Below are 22,947 nucleotides of genomic sequence, written 5' to 3' on the forward strand. Positions count from 1 at the left end.
ACTAGAGCCAAGAGATGAAGAGGAAGCGTAAGATTGGGATAGGAGGTAGGAGGCAGAAGGCAGTTCATGCAAGGGTCTGGAAACAATGTAAGGATATGAGGTTTTATCTTAAGAGCATTTTTTCATAAGCAGGTCCTTTTCTCTCATTTTGATGGCTGCTGCTTAACTTTAGACCATTATTCTCTTTCCTGAGGTTAGCAGTAGATTGCACTGGTTTTCTTCTGTATAGTATTGCCCTCTCTAATCAAGCCTTAACACTTACATTAGTGATCTTACCAATATGCCCCTTTCATTATCTAATTCACCTGCTTTAAATCTTTTCACTTTTTTACAGCAGGGTTAAGCAAGCTTTATCTTTAAAGGGCCACGTAGTAAATATGTTAGGCTTTATGGGGACTACATATGGTCTCTGTAGGTTTTTTTATTTTTATTTACTTATTGATATTTAGAGAGAGAGAGAGAGGAAGGGGGATAGAGAGAAACATCAGTTTATTGTTCCATTTATATATGCATCCATTTGGTTGCTTCTTGTATATGTCCTGACCAGAGATCGAGCCCACAGCCTTCGTCTATTAGGATGATGCTCTAACCAACTGAGCTCCCCAGTCAGGGCTCTGTTGCTTATTCTTCTTCCCTCTCTCCCACCCCCACCCAACCAATTAAAAATGTGAAAAACTTTCTTAGCTGAACATTTTGACATAGGGCCCTAGTTTATAACCTCAGAGTGGAGGTGGGATGGGGAGATAAGTATAGAATTGAAACTCCTTGCCAAGGCATTAAAGGCCCTTCAAGTTGTGTTCCCTCTCTGGCATTACCGCTCTTCCCTTCAACCTATGTTTCTACATGTCAACCATCAGAAGTTCTTAGAGATCCTTCAGTGTATTCTGCTTTATTGTGCTTTCTACATGGTGTTTCCTCTGCCAAAACATCATCTCTAACTGGCTGATGCCTCTTTCATTGAGAAGACTAAGCTCAGACATTGTTTCCTTCAGTAGTCTTCCCAAACTCTTTTTCTGGGCGTGGCCAGGTACTGTCTTAGTTAGGGGATAGAAAATCAGATAAATTCAGGTTAAGAAAAATAAAAGAAGCTTCACACTCAGGATAGAGAAGACTCTCTCATGACCCAATCATAAGCATAGTTAGGCATCACAGAAACTGTGATCCTTCATACTAGCTGAACTGTTTCTCATCTCATTTTCAGTGTCTACTCCATTCTGGAGTATGATCAGTATGAACCTGACAGAAAATATCCACCAGTCCTGAGTATGATTTTGAATCTCTGGTGCCCACCTCTGTTTGGCTGATTTTGTTTTTCTTTTATAAATTTCTTGAAGAGGTAATCTGATTGGCTTAACTTGGCCAGGTGTCTCCCCTGCTTCACCTGAGCCTGGTATGTCAGGAGCATGGATATATAGGATTGCCCTTTACTGAGCAATCTCTAAGGGCACTGTGGGTGCTGAGGAAGATGACTGCTCCAGTATACTCCTTATTTCCCTATGTTCCCTTAGTGTCTGTGTATATCTTTATAATTATGTGTATTATTTTCACTTGTTTGTCTTTCTCACTAAGCTGATTTTGAGAGCGAGGACTATATGTATTTCTTATTCTTAATATGGTATTGGGTATACAATAGACATTCAGATGTTTTCCAAATAAATTTCATAAATTATTTGTATTAGAAATGTTTGGGAATGATGTATATTGTATTAAACATTTAGTATTATTCTTATTTTAGAAATCTGCTTTGAAATATATTTAAAGGTAAGAGGTTAACAACAATTATAGTTCTATAACCAACTAGAAAATCGGTTAAATTCACATTTTTTAAATATATTTTTTTATTGGTTTCATAGAGGAAGGGAAAGGGGAAAGAGAGATAGAAACATCAATGATGAGAGAGAATCATTGATCTGCTGCCTCCTGCACGCCCCCTTCTGGGGAGTGGAGCCCTTGATTGGAAGCGAACCCAGGACCCTTCAGTCCGCAGGCCATGGGTCTATCACAGAGCCAAACCAGCTAGGGCTAAATTCACATTTTAGAACATAAAGATTTCTGAAGTTAGTCACCAGAAATTGTCTCCTATTTTTTTTTAAGATTATTTACTCACATTATTTTCTAAAAAGTGAATTAGTTTCCTTTTTATTTGTTTTTAATAGAAATGTTAAAGAGCAAATATTTTTGTCAGCTGAATTATCTGAATGACAGAATTCAAAAATGGCATGGGGATATTAATACTGCAGCCTAAAGGATCATCTAACAGCTTTAATGCACATCTCATATTTTTTTAAAGGAAACTATCCTTTTGGACAAATAATTGTCTAATATCACCCCTTGAGATTTTATTCAGATATAGAAATTCTTCTATTATAGTATTATTCTGTTTGCTCTTAACCTTGCAGTACAGAATACAGTTTTTCTATTCTTTGGTATCTCATAACATGAAAGTTATAAACCAGAAACAAGCAGAGAATTGTTAGAGAATCCATATGCTTTACAGTATTTTTCTCATATAACTACTGCTAAAAATTACCTACTAATTATATAATGGTTGTATAGTGAATTATTCTAGTGCATATTATTTATATACAATGTAAACTATAAATTTTTCTTAATTTAAATTTTTAAAAATTTAAGTTCCTTTTTGAAATTTTTTTAAAGTTCAGAATCTTTTAAAAGTAAGTTGCCAACATGATGGCTCATCATCCCACCCAAACTTTGTTTTCTATAATAAAACAGTCTCCTACAAAATCACAATATAACCATGAAAATCAAGAAGTTAATATATTACTACCATCTAATTTGCACATCACATTTAAGTTTTGCCATTTATTCCAATAATATCTTTTATATTTATAGCAAAAAGATTCAGCTGGAATCTCACATTGCAGTTAGTTGTTATGTCTCATTGGTCTTTTTCAATATGAAACAGTTCCTCAAACTTTCCTTGACTTCGATGACTTTTGGAGATTATAGGCCAGTTATTTTGAAGAGTTTACCTCACTTTAGAGTTGTATAACACTTTTTCATGACTAAATTCATTTAATGTATCTTTGATATGACTATCATGGAAGCGATAATATATCCTTCTTACTGCATCTTATCAAGGCACATGGTATTGATTTCCCCTATTTCTTTTTTTTTTCTTTTTTCTTTTTTTAAAAATATATTTTATTGATTTTTTACAGAGAGAAAGGGAGAGAGATAGATAGTCAGAAACATCGATGGGAGAGAAACATCGATCAGCTGCCTCCTGCACATCTCCCACTGGGGATGTGCCCACAATCCAGGTACATGCCCTTGACCGGAATCGAACCCGGGACCCCTCAGTCCGCAGGACGACGCTCCATCCACTGAGCCAAACCGGCTTCAGCAGTGTTTTTGTTTTTAAAGACTGAACTGTGTGTTCTCTTTGTACCATTGGCTTATTTAAATAAGCATATATAGTTACTCTGTTCACCTACTAGATGGAATTTCAGTGAATGCAAGATGAAATAGTATTAGCAGAGTTTTAATGGACCACTGACCTGGATAGTTTCAATAAGTCACTTGTCCTAAAGCAATATCAAATAAGTAAGTTATAAAGTTATGGAAGTGAAAACTGCTTATATAGATCAAATACATTATGAGACAGATAGATTTTGATGAATTAGGCTGAGAACCTCACCACCATGAACTACATTTTAAAAAATTAAAAGCCTTTTAAAATACTTTGAAATACTAGCTCTCATCTTCCTCATCAGACTTCAGAAGTCAGGCTTTCACCCTTTTAAAGGCTACTCTTTAACCACAGCTGTAAAGGTCAAATGAAATGTTTCTTTCTCTTTTACTCTCTTTGTGGTGGAGTTTGATATATTAATATATATCGTATATATATTTACTAGTATATAAATGTTAAAGTTATTTACATGGGTGGTATTCATATTTAAGAAGTAGTACTGTATTGTAAAGATTCTTAATAGTGACTGGATTTTTGGATGACAGTAACAGTGTCATCATTTGAGTATTATTTTTTCTACAGTGTTTCAAGAAATCTTTAAGTACTATTAAGAGTGAAAAACCACTTGGGTTTTTTTTGTTTTGTTTTGTTCAGTATCCTTGCAATGAAAAAAAGGACGTGATAAGTTGTTCAACTTATGAAATTCAAGTTACGTGTAAATTCTGCCAGGTATGTATGCAATATTTGATATTTTTACCCATTTTAATATTTTAGAGTATAAAATTTTTCATAGGTTGTTTCTAGATAAATGTTTTGGTGTTTTTCCATTAATAAGAAAACACTTATCTAGTGTGTTGTTTAGTTGAATATACTATTGTTTTTAAATTATTAAATAGAGCATCTAAATGCACTTAACTATGGTAAACATAAACATATTTTAGGGTTCTGATTTCTCTTAAAATGATTACAAATAATAATGGTCCCATGAGATAATTTGTAAAAAATGGTTCAAATAGCAAATGGATATGGAAAAAAATATTCTAGGTGCTCCTTTAATCATTTCACTTGAACATGTTGATGGCTCTCAAAAAAAAGTACTCCAGCATTTCCCAAATTTGTTTGGCAAATTTGTTTACATTTTTTCTATAATAGCTATTGTCATTCCTACCAGAAATGCTTTGGGAAGCATTGCTCTGAAGAGTTAACAAGCTAGTATAGAAAATGCCACAATTTTTCGTTGCATCAAATACACTTGTTATATATAATTTCTAGAAAGAATGCAAAACAAAAGCCTACAAGTTGATAGAAGGCATAATTGGAAACTTTAAGTCTAAATCTAAAAGTAGGAAATAATCTTGACTCAAAAATGTCTTTTTGTAGTTGTTTTGTTCAAATCAGGACCCAAAAAAGTCACCATATTGCATTTTGTTAGTATGTTTATTAAACCTCTTTTAACCTAAAACAATTCCCTCTATTTCCTACTCTCTTTTGTTCCTTGTTATTTATCTACTAGAGGCTCGGTGCATGAAAATTCAGACACTGGGGGTGAGGGGTCCCTCAGCCCGGCCTGAAGCCTCTCACAGTCCGGGAGCCCTCAGGGGATGTCCTACTGACAGCTTAGTCCTGCTCCCTGTGAGGAGTGGGCCTAAGCCGCAGTCTGGCCTCCCTCTGCGGCAGGCGACCAGCCCTGTCAGGGGAAGGCACTGCCCCCATCACCCCGCTGCTGCTGCCACTGCCGGCCCTCGCAGTCACTGCGGCTTTGTCCAGAAACGTCCGGTCTAATTAGCATATTACTCTTTTATTAATATTGATTGATGAGACTGGGTAGTTTGTCCTATAGAATTTAGCTAATTACAACCTGGTAGTGTTGTTCAACATGTTTTTCTATCACCTATATTTCCTATAGCTGTATCTACAGAGGCTTAATTACGTTAAGTTTGACTTTTTTACCCCTAAGAGTATTTCATGTGTTTTCTATTACATCATATCAGGAAACATGTAATTTTTTTTGTCCCACTTTTAGTGATGTTAATTTAAGACTGACCAGTAAGTTTAGGTGCTATCAGCCCAATTCAACCATTATAAAGTTCCCATCACTTTTTTTCAAAATGGTTTTACCAGACATTGATGATAGTTGCCTAGATCAGTGGTCGGCAAACCGGCTCGCGAGCCACAGTTTGCCGACCACTGGCCTAGATCTATTATTTTATTAAGGGTTAAAGTGGTGATTTTCTAGCTGTAGTATTTCATTCTTTCTGCACTTTACTATTTAACAGGTAACATGTGGAAGAGCCACACTCAAAGGGCCCAAAGAGCCACATGTGGCTCGTGAGCCACAGTTTGCCGACCACTGGCCTAGATCTATTATTTTATTAACCCTTTGCACTCCGCTGTCCCCTCTCAGGGGACATCGGAATTCTAGCATATCACTCGGATGTCCCCTCTCAGGGGACATTGCAGTTTATTAGTGATTACGGGGAATTGAGTTATTTCAACGCAACTTTTTGAGACATGCATGTTTCCCTGAAGTTTTATCTTGAAATGGCACAAGAAATTAAATCAAAATATCGTAAAATTACTAAGATATATACAAGAAATGTCAGCAGGTTTTGTGTCAGATTAAACAATAAACTACATATTCCCGATGTGGGACAAAGAAAACGGGACTGCATTGTGTGTTCTAACAGGAAAACATCTGGTGGCAGGCGTCAAACCACTTATTACTGTCAAACATGCACTAATCAGCCTGCAATGCATATTGGGGAGTGTTACAAAACTTATCATACTGTACAAAATTATAAACAATAAAATATTGTTTTTTTTGCAAATATACATTCCTCGATGTCACCCAATTCATATAAGTCCAATATCATTATAATACGTTACTTGGTTCCAAAATTATACTAAATAATATGAGGGTCTGTAAATGCACGTTTCCGCCGCAAAGTAGCGTCGAGTAGCTGGTAGCCAATGTCCAGAATGGTTCGGAGTGCAAAGGGTTAAGGGTTAAAGTGGTGATTTTCTAGCTGTAGTATTTCATTCTTTCTGCACTTTATTATTTAACAGGTAACATTTAGCCTGATAGATCAGGGTTCATACCCCCCCCCTTTTTTTTTAATCCTCATTCAGGGATATGTTTATTGATTTTAGAGAGAGGAAGGGAGAGAGAAGAGGGAGAAACATCCAGTGGTTGCCTCCCGTACCCAACCCTGACCAGGGATCAAACCCACAACCTGTGCCCTTACGTGGAATCAGATCCCCATCCTTTTTGGTGTGCGAACGGAGCCATCTTGGCAGGGGCCCTATCTTTTTCTTCTATAGTATAAAATCTGCATGTTTACATATAGTTGTCTACTCATAATAAGATAGAAGATAGGGTTAGAATGTCACTAAAGTGTATCATTTCACATTTGGATAGAAAAGGTAACAAACTTAGTGAAAATAAAAAATATTACATTTTAAATTATTTTTGAATTAAAAATCTGTACTGTAAAACATTAACCATCTCTTAATGTTTTACTATAGGCAATACAAGGACCTGTGGAATATGAGTGATGACAAACCCTTTCTATGCACTGCCCCTGGATGTGGCCAGGTAATATATAAATTACTTTAAATCATTTTGTGTATTTATATTTGTTAAAACACTGATGACAGTATATGTTGTCATTAAAAGGATTCTCTTACAATGTTTTATACAGTTTTTGAGTTAAAGAAAATAACCCAGAATAATTTGGGGAAGGAATTCTTCTTTTTCTCAGTAGCATTATCTGAGTTTTAAAAAATTCAATCTAATATTGAAAAAAAGTTATGTCTTATAATGGAAAGATGAAAACCTGGACAAAATATAGGGTTTAAAAGTATTTTCATTTGACCATTATTGGTTGAAAATCACTGTAAACTGCCTAATTGGAAATTAGATGTACATTATCATATATGAAAATTATTTTATTTGCTAAACTCTTATGAAATTAGCTAATATTTACCTGAGAGTATTACTAATGTGTTAATGTTCTTAAAGCTAACATCTTTAATACGCATGTGTGGAAGCATTTTCAGAAAATAATACTTAGTGTTGTTTCAGAAATATTTCAGTGTTTTGTAACAGGCTATTAAATTATTAACTTATGCTATTATAATTATTCTAATCTTAAAATAACTACAGGTACTAAAGAATTAAAGACTAAATTCAATGTGTAGTGAAATTACAGACTACTTAAATAGATAAATTATAAATAAAAAATAAGTGTGAAAGTGTTTTATTCTGGTATATCACATTTACTCCTTGGACTTGGTACTGAGTTAAATGGACAAAGAGGTGGTATTACTCAAGTCATCCATTTTGCTGGAGTGGATTGAACAGACACAACATGATTCTATAATACCCTGGATTATAGTAAACACAGTATGTTGCTAGAGCCAGTTTTGCTATGTTGTTCCAGGAATTATTCTTAGAAACTCAGTCTCAAACAAGCCCTTATTCGTTCTCCTATTCTTTTCTTAAAATAGTAAGAATTGTTGTTATCTCATGATTGATTCTTTACTAATACACATGCCATTTTTTAATAAAAAGTATTATTTAAATTTGCTTAAATTCAGCAGAACAAAAGGAAACCTATTGCTAATAGAAGAATATATATGTGTATGTATATCATAAGAGATTGTTTCTTAAAAGACCTTTCTAATATTATAAAAAGGAAAATATTAAGGAGTTAGAATTGTTTTTAGACTCTCTATTGTGAAAGGAGTTAACATTCATACTTCCTCCTACCTCTTCTTTCATTTCTTGATGTCTGATAATTTGTTTTTTACATTGTCAAGGTTTGTAATACATTTTGTCTAATAACCTATAATTTCCATATTTGCTTATCTTCCATATTTAAATAGTATAGATAGAGAAAAAGGGAAGAATTAAGTTTTAAGGCACTGTGTATTTAGAAGTCAGAAAGAGGAGGAGAGGGAGGATGTAGGATAGAAAGCTGAGAAGCAGCAAACAAGAAAATTGTGTCCTAGAAGTCAGGTAGAAGAAGTGTAGTCAGGTAGTTGATAGGAAAAGGTGAGAAATCAGTATTTACTATTGGATTAAGAAATATGAAGATTATTAGGTGAGTAGTTTCATTGATGTGGCAGTGACAACAATGTGATTGCAGTAGGTTAAAGAGAAAATGGGGAGAACCAGAAGTGGAAAACATTCTAAGACAGCTCTTTCTTGGAGTTTAGCTTAAAGGGAACAGAAAAATATAGCTGGAGAAGGATTGAAGATGGAGCTTATTTGTTTTGCATTGTATAGTGGGAATATCACAGCATATTTGACCCTGCAGAGGGAGAGACTGTTACAGGATTGGGGTCCTTACGTAGGTAAAAGAAAGGGTGGGATCTGGTGCTCAAGTAAAGGGACTGGCCTTAAGTAGACCATGGGCAGTTATTCTGTAGTAACTGAAAGTAAAAAGGGAGGGTAGAGGTTTGGAAAGTTTGAATAGAAAAGAGAAAGCATACAGACAGACATATTTCCTTCAATATAGTCACCTTAAAAAACAAAATTACATTTCTGTTTATTCCATTGCACAAAAAAATTACCTTTAGAAGCTATGGCATGCTGTTTTAAATAGACTTAGGGGTGGCAAATTTTTAGCCTCTTATATTACTTAGGATGCTGATTAGGTCAAAAAGTCAATCTAACAATAGCTTGAACAGTTTGTTTTTCATGTAACAACCCAGAAGTAGGAGTTCCAGGGCAGGCTGACTGCTGTCCTCAACATGTGAATTCCATTTTTAGGTCCAAGATGGCTGGCCTAGCTCCTGCCATCAGGTTCACATTCCAGCAATAAGGAGGGAGAAGGGGAAACAGCACACACACACACTCACCATTTTATTAACATTAACTGGAAATAATGCGTATAATTTTCATTTATTTCTTTTGGCAAGAACTCAATCACATGGCCACCTTATTGCAAAGGAAGCTAGAAAATGTAGTCTTTTTCTGGGCAGCCAAGTACTCAACTAAAATTGGGAAATTCCTTTGGGAAAATTTTGAGTAATAGAGATTGAGGGACAGTTAGCAGTCCTTTTCATAGTTTTCAGAGATGATTTTTCATTTGGGGGCTTAGCAATAAGTCATTTGGAGCCTGAATCTGGTTAACCTGGGTACAATAAGTCCTCACTTAATATTGTTAGTAGATTCTGTAACTTTAAGTGAAACGACATATAACAATCATAGGCAAAAATGAATGCAAGACCATTCAAGGACCTGCTGTAATGTTTTTAAAGTTGAAAACAAAGATTTCAACATCTGGAATTTAGTTGTCAGTAATGTATCAGTGTTGGTTTCTTAGGGGTTTAACAAACCTATTATTTATCTGTGCCCAACTTGTTTCAAATAGTATTTGAGAAATTAAAGGTTCATATAATAGTTTTCATAACAATAAAAACAATATTTTTAACTTAGCTAGCCACTGTGCTAAGAAGGTTATGTGGATTGTCACTTAATGCTTCCAACAACTCTATGAAACGGGTGGTTATGGCCTCATTTCTTTGAGTCACAAAACCAGGAAGTATTGGAAATAAGTTTGTACCCAAGCCTATCCTTGTGTTCTGTCCATAAATAGAATGTTCAGGCCTCAAGGTATATTTAAATACAGGTCTTTGTATTTGTTATCTTTCAATTAACATAGTTTTTATTTCCTCTTTATAACAAAAGTTTTGCTGAAAATGTTGACAAGCTTAAAATGGCAAAATAAAATCTAGAGAGGACTTTGTTAACATTAGGAGCATCTCATAAGTCCTTCTCCCCTTTTATTTTTTAAAACAAAATTGGGACCTTACTGCATTTACATAGTTGTATATTTATCAGTATGCATATTATATTGCATGCATTATAAGCATTTTGTGCGTTAATTGAAAACATGGATTTAAGCTGCTGTGTCCTATTCTATTGCCACAGCATGTCCCATAATGTATTTACTCATTCCTCTATTATAGACTTTTATAATTTTATAACTTACTAAATTTGTATGATTTTCATATAATTACATAATATACAATTTTATGAGTATATATAATATAATTATATATAGTTTTATAATTCCAGAATTATAAGCAACAGTGTGATGAAATCCTTTATATGCATCTCTAATTTCTCAAAATACATTCTTAAAAATAGATTACTTGGTCAAAATGTATACACAGTTTTGAAGTTCTTCATACATTTTGCCATATTGTTTTTAAAAGCTAAGCCAATTTTTATTATAGTTTATTTAAGCACTGGCTTCATCATGAACACTCCAGTTTGGGGTATTATTACTTCTTTTTTTGTGTGTGTGCCTGTATTTATTCCCTAAGGGATTTAAAATAATCTCGATGTTATAATAATATCTTATAACTGTTACTGATCAAAATAGTAACCTGGTTGCCATGGTTGGGTTGCTCAGTTGGTTGGAGTGTCATCCCATACACCAAAAGGTTACAGGTTTGATTTCTGGTCAGGGCACATACCTAGGTTGCGGGTTCAATCCCCAGTCCAGGCGCTTGGAGGAGGCAACTGATGGATGTTTCTTTTTCTCTGTTCCTCTCTAAAATCAATTTAAAAAACATATCCTTGGATGAGGATTAAAAAAATGTAACCTGGCTAATGTTAGCATCATCCATTTGTTAAATCTTTCTAAGAACAGAAATGGAATAGTCTCTCTTTAGATTCAAATAATATTTCCTAGGAAATCAAAACTTTAACTGGTATTATCCTGGTGGCTTTATAACTGAGTTGTACCTATTTATCTGTTAAATAGGAATAATAATCTATGTCATGTGTGTGAATGAAATGCAGAATGACTGATTTCTTGGAAGTTAATTCTAGTGAGTGTGTTCAAGTGTTCATGCCTTGGAATAACAGATTTCTCTATATATCAGAGCTTATATTGCTTTATTATAAAAGCATCTGATTCACATCCCTTCAATCTATCAGGTTGCCCTTCCTTTTTTAACCTTTTAAGAGAGATGATTATCCTGTCCTACCTTTCTTGACTTCTTTTCTCATTGTTTATTCAGCTATATGCTCGAAGTCTTGTTTAAGACAGTACTGTGCCCATTTCGCATTGGATTTGTGCTCTTGTGTTCTCAATATGTTGTTATTGCTAGCAGTATCGTTACAATTTTATTCAATACATATGTTTAGAATAAATTTTTTAAATTTGCCTGGGAAAGCAATTCAAACATTTTGCAAAAAATTTATTTTAGCATGTAGTAGCTACTTTTAGATAAGTATTTATTGAAAAGATGCATTTTATTTATTCATATATGTATATATATATAGGGAAATAATACAAGAATAAAACTGATGTTTTGTGTACTCTTCAACTGCAAACCTACTTTTGCCCAATCCTGTTATATATCTTCTCTTGGTGACTATCTTTTTTTTTTTTAAAGAAATCTTATTGTTGAAGATATTACGTATGTCCCTTTTTCCCCCCATTGCCCTCTCCTGTCCCTCCCCCCCCGCCCCAAGCCTATTGGTGACCACCTTTTGACAAGATTGCCTTTTGCCGCTGTCTTTAAGTTTCTTGTTAGAGGTAAATAAATTTTCTTATATGACAACCCAAGTTAAACTCACCTGTTATCAACTGCCAATTTTAGTGTATTTTATCCAGGTATATAAGTGATATCATTATGTGATGACCAGTTCTTTATAAATAGCATTTAGGTAAATTTGATCTGGAGATCGAACATTCATATTTCTTTCATTTCCCCTTTTAATATTAATATGACCCAAAATGTTTTTTAGGGTCTTTTTAGCTGCTCCTTTTCACGTAGGATCCATCTTGGTGCCATTTTCACATGTTTTGTACAAAATGTAATGTTATTTATTCTATATGTAGTTGCTCTTTGATTTGAATATTTGTGGTCAAGCAATCCAAGCAGAAGATATTGGTAGAATAAAATTCCTGGGAGGTAATTTTCCAAGTTCTTATGTATTAATTATGCTGACTTTGCTGTTTTGAAATCTAAGACCTCTATCTACCAAATACATTCACTTACCAATGTTTACTGATTCTCTTCCATGAAGAAGTCACATTGTTAGGTTATTTGTAACAAAATGAATTTTGCTTTAAGATACATTTAGTGTGAAATATAAGACATGTACTTTTAAACATGTAATGCAAAGTTAAAAGCAATAAAATAATGCCAGTATACTGCAGATATGTCATTCTCCAAGAGCTTTGTTATTCAATAGTTTGTCAATTCTCCAAATTTACAAGGGATCCTTAAAATGTAAAGCATATGAAAATAGCACTTGAGTGGGGAAAACTGGGTTATGGTCCCAGTGCTTATAGTTGCTGCTTAGTAAATGTTTGAAGAGTGAACAAATGAATAAATTAAGGGATAGGGGTACTGTTGCATCTGAACACTCACCTTCAATAGGTCCATAAGCAGGTTCTGAAAAGGGGTGATATAATAATAGACATTTTTCTATTGGTGTATATAGTAACCTAAAGACTGAGTGGTAAACCATACTTAATATGATAGCAAAATATGGCCAAATTAAATAAAACCTTAATTGACTTCACTGAACATCTGTGGTTTTGGTGGTTTATTTTTGTTTCTTCTTTAGACTGGGCTTGAAGATTCAGCTGTTTAATTGTAAGGAGCTCATTCTTTTGAACATTTATTAAATACCGTATGTTAACTTTGGGGAGCTCAAACAAATAGCTCAGACTACTTAAAAGGACAAGCATACAAAATAATTTAATATTGATAGGTACTATAACCAAGGCATTATGCAGAGCATAATGGGCATTAATGAGAGAGATTATCATCTACAGAGTGAGGATCTGGTTGGTTTGAGGATGATACAGGTAGATTCTCAGTGTCATACTTTTAGAATAATTAGAAAACTTTAGAATAAAGAGCATAATGGTAATGAATGTTTCATTCTTTTACATTGTGTACATTTTATATGACCCCTGTTCAGAACCTGCTTATGGTCCCATTGAAGATGAGTGTTCAGATGCAACAGATTCCACAAGAGAAGGAACCCATGTTGATGGTTTAAGGCAGTGGTCGGCAAACTGCGGCTCGTGAGCCACATGCGGCTCTGTGGCCCCTTGAGTGTGGCTCTTCCACAAAATACCATGTGCAAACGCACATGTACAGTGCGATTGAAACTTTGTGGCCCATGCGCAGAAGTCGGTATTTTGTGGAAGAGCCACACTCAAGGGGCCAAAGAGCCGCATGTGGCTCGCGAGCCGCACTTTGCCGACCACTGGTAGGGAACTAAATTCAAATATTATGATTTTAACATCCCCATTTGTAGGGACATAGGGAGTGAGTTTAGATCTCTTAACTTGGCATTTTATAGTTATTGCTCTGAAATAACAAAGAGTAAGTGCTCCCAATTTTCAGTTATAAGAATTACTTAGTAAAGAGTATCTTCATAAAGGTTGATGTCCAGACATTCAGGAGATATTTAAATTATGCACTTATTATGTTGTAATCATTAATGTTGCCTTTGGCATGCAGGACCTATCCAAGTTAAATGTAGCTTTAAAAATAATTTTGCTTCACTTTTAAGAACTGTGGTGGGGGAAAAATCAATATTTTAAGTAAAATTTTTTTATTTTAAAATTAACTATTATTATACTGGTTGCTATTTCTTCACTGAATTGTGACAGAGGCATTCTTTTTATATGTGGTAACATAAAGAACCTGATTTACTTCTTAAATCATCCAGGTGTAATATTTTTATAAGAAAATTCTCATTTTAAAAGTGGTAAGTAACCTGAAGTCTATGTAAATACAGTACTTTTTTCAAAAGTCATTGTATCACAGAGCATATATTTTTATTGTGATGTGGCAGAAATTAATAATGGTATATTTTTAATGTCCAATGAAATTTATATAAAGTTTCTTTGCCTCAGGTTTTGTTTTTATATGCTCTCAAGTGAGCTGTGAGACCTAGTAATATATCAGCATTGCTTATTCTTGGGTAATGGGTTTCTCGATGATTACTTGAAATCTAGTATGTTTACCTATACTAACAATAGATTCTTTTATAGTTAACAGACTGCTATTTCATTGTTAATGGTGGTTTTACATGTTGTGGAAATGAATTTCCTTATTTTACTTATTTGATCAAATTGAAAATCTTAACTATATTTTAAAACTTTTTGCCACAGCGTTTTACCAACGAGGATCATTTGGCTGTCCATAAACATAAACATGAGATGACACTGAAATTTGGTCCAGCACGTAATGACAGTGTCATTGTGGCTGGTTAGTATATGCTTTTATTAATAGCTTATATACATATTTCACCTGGAATGTGCACAATTTTTGTGTATTCTCTGTAAATAATATAGTCTGGTGATATTCCAATGACTTCATTTGCAGTAAATGTTGGCAACATGTATTTTACCCATTACATATCCATGTTTCCTTCTGACCATTCATTTCACTTCTTGTATGGTTTTCAAATGTAGATTTCAATGTCAATTTTGTGGAAGTTAATTAGAAACCTGGGAGCATTCATTCCCTCTCCAAAAGTTTACATTTAACAGACAATTGAACTAATGTGATGTTTAGTTATTGTTTCTTTTAGCTGTTCACACCTGGTCTACAGTGCTGTGTGAAGATAGAAAATGATCACACTCTTCCTGTTGGAGAAAGAGCACTTAGCCGACTTGTTTATTAGGATTTTTGTTTCTATTTCCTTGGACTAAACATCCATGTTAGTAAAATAACTCTGAATACTCTCCTAAATTCAGTCGTTTTTGTATGTTGATCCTATGAACATACAGTATCACCTAAGCAGATGATTATCTTTCACAATATGTGAAAAGAGAATATACATTGGTTTATTATCCTCCATGCTGTGTTAGTTGCTCCTTTTTTGGTACTTAAATATATATAAGCACACATCTGTGTATGTGTACACACACATAATATGAGTAATTTTACCATATTTTACATATTTTTTAAGTATTGTGATAAAATGTTTATATGAAGTCTAATATATTTATATAAATTTCAGACTTTTAGTATCATAACCACAGATTCACATATCATAAATATTCAAAATAACACTAAATTTTTTCTTCTATAAAGCTTAGGTTATACTCTCTGTAAATCTGTATTTATATCTAAATACTGAATATTATTAATACTTTAAAATTATCACCTGAATCTAGAGATCAGTTTTACATATGCAATCTTTGGAGCAATAATGAGGCAAATATTATTAGGTGGTTCTTCTAGTACTTTCAGCATCAAAATTTTTGTAATGAAAAAATTAGAGGTAACAAAAATTTGGTAAATTATCAAAATAATTTATTTATGAAAAATGTAGGGAAATGTTCAACCTGTCTTCAACTCCACAAGTAAAAGGAAGCTAAAAAGAGTGAGGTGTGCTTTTCTGTAGAGTGTCATATATCAGATATTATAAGCTGAAACCAGAAAACAGTCAAATAAGCAGTATAACACCAACAACCTGGAAGGGTCACTCTCCTAGGTATGAAAATCTTTGCTTCTCTAAAACTGACTGTCTTAGAGCAATATCTCTCTTTGTAACTTTAACTCAAAAGTGTTTGAGATTGCTTTCTAAAAACTACTTTTCTATCTGCATTTAGTACAATAAAAAAAATAGAATACATTCAGACACAGTACTTGACCATTTTTTTACTTATGTCAAGGTGAGTAATTTAGCATTACTATGTAAATAGAATGCATGTTGTATGTACTATATATTTGATGATCAACAGTCATAAGCCATCTGCATGTTTAAACAATTGTGCCTGTGTTGACTTTTCTCAAGCCTGATCATTCCAGTAATCACTGATGAATGTGATTTATGCATATACATTTTATTTTTAAGACTTTTCTCTCTCTTTAACACAAATTAGGAGCCTTCCGTTGAGCTTAGATAGATAAACCCTTTAAGTGTGAACAGAAGACTCAAATTTATATTCAGTTTACAGATTCAGTCATGTTAGACCTAAGCTGATGCATGTATGCTGGGTCCTTATATAATATGATTTTAGAAATCTTTTTGGGGGTGAGGGTCTATAAGTTGCAGACTGACTAATAGGTAAAAGGATGATACAATAGAGTTCTTTAGTAATTCTGATAATAATATCTGAGATAGGCCTACATTATGTGTAATATGACAAATAGGTTATTTTAATGCTAACTATTTATATATAGTAAACATTCGTACTCTAATGTCATGTTAGTATATGTGTGGGGGCAATGATAAGACAGTAAGTAATGCCCATTTTGGAGACACAGTAATTAACAAATGTATGAATATTAATTTCACAAAAGATTTTATTAATATTTTAGCTTAAACTAGGAGTCTTTTTTTTAAACTAGGAGTCATCTTATACTTTCATTTTTCTTAGGCTAGATTGGTGATATAACATATAAAATTGATGCCCTAGAAGATGTAAAAGGTGACTAGAATTTCAATGTACTACCAATTCTGATCTATCTGAATAAATAGCCTTGAGAATAATAAGATTTAATAGGCAAAATTCATAAATTTACTATTTTTTAGTACATGTGGACCTTAACAGTCATTTGTTCTATAACCAACACGTACATGTATACTAATGTAGTGCATGAGTTAATGCACATAGCATGAGTAATGTTCAAATATAGTGAAAATATTTCAAGTTTTTAAATGTAAAGTTGAAGTCCTCTGCTGCCCTAGAAATTGTGCTAGAGCATTCCATAGATATGGAACTCTTCCATAGCTAACTCCTCGTACAAGCTTGAAAAATGCATTAAAATAGAAAATTGGCTTCAATAGGTAGTAATAAGGAGGGTTTTATTTTAGTTTGTTTTTGTTATAGGGCTCTTATTTTAACCTTTTTTTTCTTGTAGTATTTTGATTTACCTGCTAAAGATTGTTTTATGTTAAGCATGCTTTCGTAATAGATTATGAGCACTAGTGGAAGGGCCAAGTTGAATGTATATACATGCTCTTGTCTAGTTTTCCCCAAACTGCATGTATTTTAAACATAATTTTTAATGTAAATTTTAAAAAATCTTATGTTGACTAATGATGATAGTTGATCTCTGAGTAGAGGATGTGTATGTCACTCTACTCAGAAGGTATGGACTAAGGAACAAGAAGGACTTCTTTCATGGTTCATAAACTTTGAGGAAATATCTTGAACTGCAACAAAAACTTAACCAAATTTTGTTTGCTTTAAAGGAAAAGGACTTTCCAAAGAGAAAATTAACAGCTGACTGAAGCAGTCCTGCTAATTTGTTAATTTATTAGGTGTATTTTAGGGTTCTTTATGATATTTAAATCTATATGATTGCTTCTTGACATTTATTTCAGATCAGACCCCAACACCAACAAGATTCTTGAAAAACTGTGAAGAAGTGGGTTTGTTTAATGAGTTGGCAAGTCCATTTGAGAATGAATTCAAGAAAGCCTCAGAAGATGACATTAAAAAAGTATGTTGTTCACTATGATATTAAAGAGTACTTCTCACAGAACAACAATTAAAGTTTATATTTCTTTTTATTTTAGATACACTGATTGGCTTTATTTTTAACTCCTAATATTTTCTTTAATGTTTATGTTTATCTTAGATGCCTCTAGATTTATCCCCTCTTGCAACACCCATCATAAGAAGCAAAATTGAGGAACCATCTGTTGTAGAAACAACTCACCAAGATAGTCCTTTACCTCACCCAGAGTCTACCACCAGTGATGAAAAGGTTAGAAATTTGTATTTATGGTAGAAACACATACTAAGTGGAAAATTAGCTTCCCAAGTAAGGATTAATATTTGATCTACATAAGTAATAAATTGTACATAATTTAGTGTCAGGTTATATGTGAAAGCCTGTGAATAGTCAGAAATTTCAAGGAAAGAAGATTCTAGTTTTATAGATAATTAGCTTTTTATTACACACAGAAAATTTATAAGGGAGAACAGCAGTCACTTTAGATAAAACTTACTTTTTAAAGGATATATAAATTTATAAATTTAACTTAAATTTTCTGGGTTTTGCTATTTTATTTTTAACTACTTATATACAGTGACAGTTTAATTAAGAATCTTTACAATGAATATTGAACAAAAGTTATTTTGGCTTTTAAGGGTTATGGGCATAGTTACTCATTCTCAACAATGCATCTTCGGTATCAGCACTAAGATGATGATGATACTGTTTTAGTACAGGCCTTTAGTAGGTGTTTTAGGGCCTCACTTCTGAATCTTGAATAGCCTAGTAACTTGAACCACCTGGCTCTCATCTTAAACTTAGTATGTCTAAATTAGAGCTCTTGATTCTTTCCACAGTTTGTCCTATCTCAGTATATTTTCTCCTAATCCATCTAGTTTCTCAAGCCAAGAATCCTTAATTATTTTTCTTTTCCTTCACACTGAAATCAGCAGCAAATCTTATCAGACCTACTTCCTGAGTATATCCTTCTATCATCTTCTGTCTTCAGTGTCACCACTTTAGTTCAAGCCATCTTAATACATTGTCACTTCCCTGCTTGAAATCCTTCAGCGGTTTGCCATTGCATTTAAGGTAACTCACACTCCTTCCATAGCCCTCATTGATCTGGGTTTGTCTACCCATCCAACCTCACCTCATGCCACTCTTCTGGTGTCTATATCAAATACTGCAAGCTTTTTCCTGCCTCAAACACATTACTCATAGTGTTGCTTCCTTCTTACTATAATGATCTCCTAATCCTTTCAGTGTCAATTCAAATAACCATTTTCTCAAAGAAATTCACTTTACTTCACTGTACTATCTAAAGTAGCCAACTCCAATCTTCTTCCAGTTAATCTTTCATTATTTATATCATGTTGTACTTTTACTCTAAGCATATTTCAATCTGAAATTCTTTTTGTTTTACTTGTTTATTGTCTGTCTCTTCTTATGACTGGTCCTTGAGAGCATATTGTATATTATTAAACTTGTTGAATGGGTGAATTTCTAATAGTATTAGTTTATCTTTCTATGAAAAATTGGACAAACGTTATTTAGGCTTTTAAAGGGTTATGGGAATAGTTACTCATTCTTGATAAGATTTTTGATAAGTGGCAACATAAAAGCCAATTCAAAGTACACAGTTGACCCAGTTTTTATACTAACTAACTAGTTAGGAGTTCTGGATAAGGCCCTTAATCTCTTTGTTTCCTAATCTGTAAAACTGGGGAAAAGACCACCTATAAGGTCCTGGCTAACTCACATAATTACGTAATTATGTATTTTATATTCAAGGTATCAATATTACTTGACCATTGGATACTGAGAAATCATTGATAATGGATAAATATTTGTATTGCTTTAAATTAAAAAAAATATTTCTATTATTGGATATGTATAAGCTATAACAGTCTCCCTAGACCTCTTTTCTTCTTTTTTAAAAATTGATTTTAGAGAGAGGAAGGGAGAGTAAGAGATACATTGATGTGAGAGAGAAACATCAATCGGTTGCCTCCTGTATGTGCCCTGACTGGGGATCGAACCCACAATCTTTTGGTGTGTGGGATAACACTCCAACCAACTGAGCCACAATGACCAAGGCCTCTTTCCTCTCTTTATAGTATAGTGATAGAGTAGAGCTAGGCAATCTCTTCTGGATTTTAAGTTCTATGATTCCTGAGAACGCTTTGTATTTTTTTAAAATATATTTTTATTGATTTCAGAGAGGAAGGGAGAGGGAGAGAGAGATAGGAACATCAGTGATGACAAAGAATCATTGATTGGCTGCCTTCTGTACACCCACTGGGGATTGAGCCTGTAACCTGAGCATGTGCCCTGACTGAGAATTGAACTGTGACCTCCTGGTTCATCGATCGATGCTCACCCACTGAGCCATAGCAGCTGGGCTGTATTTTTATCTTTTACTAAAATTCTCATGGAATCATAGCCAAGTTACTCAGCCTGACTTACTTCTGGATTGATAGGAAAACAAGTTGTACTGATAATACCATTCAGATGTTTTTAAACTAAAATACGAACATTGCATTTGAAACTTTACAGCTGCTTCTAAAATTTTCTTGTAATTAACTTTAGATATTTACTTTTGGGGGTATTAAGTATCATCCTATGGACACTTTTCAAAATGTGTTATTTTCTGTTCATTAAGGTACATGAATTGACTTGCATTTTTAAATTCCACCCTTTCTCTATCTCATTATTAAATAGGAAGTACCATTGGCACAAACTGCACAGCCAACATCAGCTATTGTTCGTCCAGCATCATTACAAGTTCCCAATGTGCTGCTTACAAGTTCTGACTCAAGTGTAATTATTCAGCAGGCAGTACCTTCACCAACCTCAAGTACTGTAATCACCCAGGCACCATCCTCCAATAGGCCAATCGTGTAAGTGATTTGGGCCAATCATTGACCTGTTTATGAATTAAGTTTTTGTTGTTTTATAGTTGGAATTGTGACCTTAGTTTTGTGTGTTTGTCATATTCTGCATGCTTTGATTTTTAGAAAAGTACTTGTGTAGTCATATATATGTATGTGTATATATACATACATACATATATGTAATTAGAAAATAAGTACCTAAAACTTAGATGATATTTCTTTTAGACAGGTAGCTCTTAAGAGCTTTCTGATAAGGATTTTTCTTATTTAATATATTGGAGATTGTCCTAAGTAAATCCACAACTTTTTCCATTTTTTCTTGTTATTTTTTCCACACTGCTACATGCATTATGCATTTTACATGCAATTAAAAATAAATTTTGCAGTTTGTTTTGCATTGATTAGAAATTTTTTTTAATGCTACAGTAATAGGAATAAAAATCCTCTTTTTAATTTCCCTTTTTTTGTTTTTCTTAGTCCTGTACCAGGTCCATTTCCTCTTCTATTACATCTTCCCAATGGACAAACCATGCCTGTTGCTATTCCTGCATCAATTACAAGTTCTAATGTGCATGTTCCAGCTGCAGTACCAGTAAGTTTGAGATATAGACTATTTACATTTTTCTTTATAGCAAAACTTATCTTTGTAATCAGAAAATACCCTTTGGGCTGTTTAATTGGTTTATGAAAATGAATTCAACAAACTATTTATTAGTGGCAAGTAGTATTTCCTCTTTGATATTTATAGTGATAACATGTACCATTCAAGAAAAACATAGTTGGATAGAAAACATCTTTTTATTCTCCAAAAATCTTAATTGTTTTCCTTGTATTTTTAATACTGAGAACATTATCCCTAGTCAACCCATTTTAATTGGACTTAGATTTGTAGAATTCAAATATTAACACAGATTTCTATTCTTTAAGAGGATATTTATACTAGAACACTTGTCAGGTAACTCCATGGTATTTCAGATATTGTAGAAATTGTTTATAAAAACACTCTGTGAATTTTATGGTCAAGTTGGGTTTATAGAATTATTTTTGCAATTCAAGTACATGAAAATCTAAACAGTCTAAAACAATAGTTAGTCCCCCACTTTTCTAATGGGAAAATAAAAATAAAAAAGTTGTTTGAGGGCCATGTTAATTATATAAAATTTAAAAGACATAGATAGTAGTTAAATATCTAATTATAATCTACACTAATAAAAGAGAAAAATGGTAATTGGCGTACGACCGCTACCCTTCTGATTGGCTAATCAGCGTATCCTTATGCAAATTAACTGTCAGCCAAGATGGCGGCCGGCAGCCAGGCAGTTGGAAGCGAACATGAGGCTTCCTTGCTCCCGTGACTGCTGACTCCAACGTTCCCCGCCTTGCCGGACTCTGAGCTGGCAGTTTGAAACATTCTAACAAATATAGCCGGCTGGGATCTCAGAGCTGAAGTTATACATTGTTTCGATTATAGAACGGCAAACAAACCAGCAGAAGCCTCAGAGCTAGAGCCAGAGCTAAAGCTGGCCCAGAAGAAAAAAAAAAAAAGAAAAAGAGGAGCGGTTGGGAGCTTCCCGCCAGCCTGAAAGCAGCCCTCAGCCCCTCAGCCAGACTGGCCAGGCACCCCAGTGGGGACCCCCACCCTGATCCAGGACACCCTTCAGGGCAAACCAGCCGGCCCCCAGGCCTCTATCCTATATAGTAAAAGGGTAATATGCCTCCCAGCACCGGGATCAGCGGAGCCGTGAGGCCTCCTGGCACCAGATCAGCGTGACAGGGTGCAGCGCCCAAACCCCCTGATCGCCCTGCGGCTCTGTGTGTGACAGGGTGTGGCGTCCCAACCCCCTGATCGGCCCTGCTCTGTGTTTGACAGGGTGCGGTGCCCCAACCCCCCTCCCCCCGCCCACGGGCCCTGCTCTGTGTGTGACGGGGTAGAGCCATAACCTCCCCATCGGCCCTGCCCTGAGTGTGACAGTGGTGGCGCCCCAACCCCCTGATCCGCCCTTGCTCTGTGTGTGACAGGGGGCAGTGCCCTAACTCCCCTATCGGCTCTACTCTGTGCGTGACAGGGGGGAGCTCCCCAACCTCCTGATGGGCCTTGCTCTGTGCATGAGAGGGGGAGCTCCCCAACCCCCTGATGGCCCTGCTCTGTGCGTGATGGGGGGG

The 22,947-nt window shown here is 34.4% G+C and overlaps 1 protein-coding gene across 3 annotated transcripts in view; it reads left to right on the forward strand.

Annotated features, from left to right (window-relative positions):
* Positions 1–22,947, forward strand: part of ATF2 (activating transcription factor 2) — a 75,113-nt gene that overhangs the window by 15,256 nt on the left and 36,910 nt on the right. For 2 of the 3 annotated variants that reach the window (XM_006083094.3, XM_023744694.1), the window contains exons 3-9: positions 4,091–4,165; positions 6,962–7,031; positions 14,602–14,698; positions 17,772–17,890; positions 18,029–18,157; positions 20,612–20,790; positions 21,262–21,376. In XM_006083094.3, coding sequence (XP_006083156.3) covers positions 4,134–4,165; positions 6,962–7,031; positions 14,602–14,698; positions 17,772–17,890; positions 18,029–18,157; positions 20,612–20,790; positions 21,262–21,376 — 741 coding nt within the window. In that variant the 5' untranslated portion in view covers positions 4,091–4,133. The remainder of the gene's footprint in view (positions 1–4,090; positions 4,166–6,961; positions 7,032–14,601; positions 14,699–17,771; positions 17,891–18,028; positions 18,158–20,611; positions 20,791–21,261; positions 21,377–22,947) is intronic. The other variant, XM_023744700.1, reaches the window with a different exon arrangement.

Source organism: Myotis lucifugus, unplaced genomic scaffold, assembly GCF_000147115.1.
Source record: "Myotis lucifugus unplaced genomic scaffold, Myoluc2.0 scaffold_5, whole genome shotgun sequence".
In the NCBI taxonomy this organism is placed as follows: Eukaryota; Metazoa; Chordata; class Mammalia; order Chiroptera; family Vespertilionidae; genus Myotis; species Myotis lucifugus.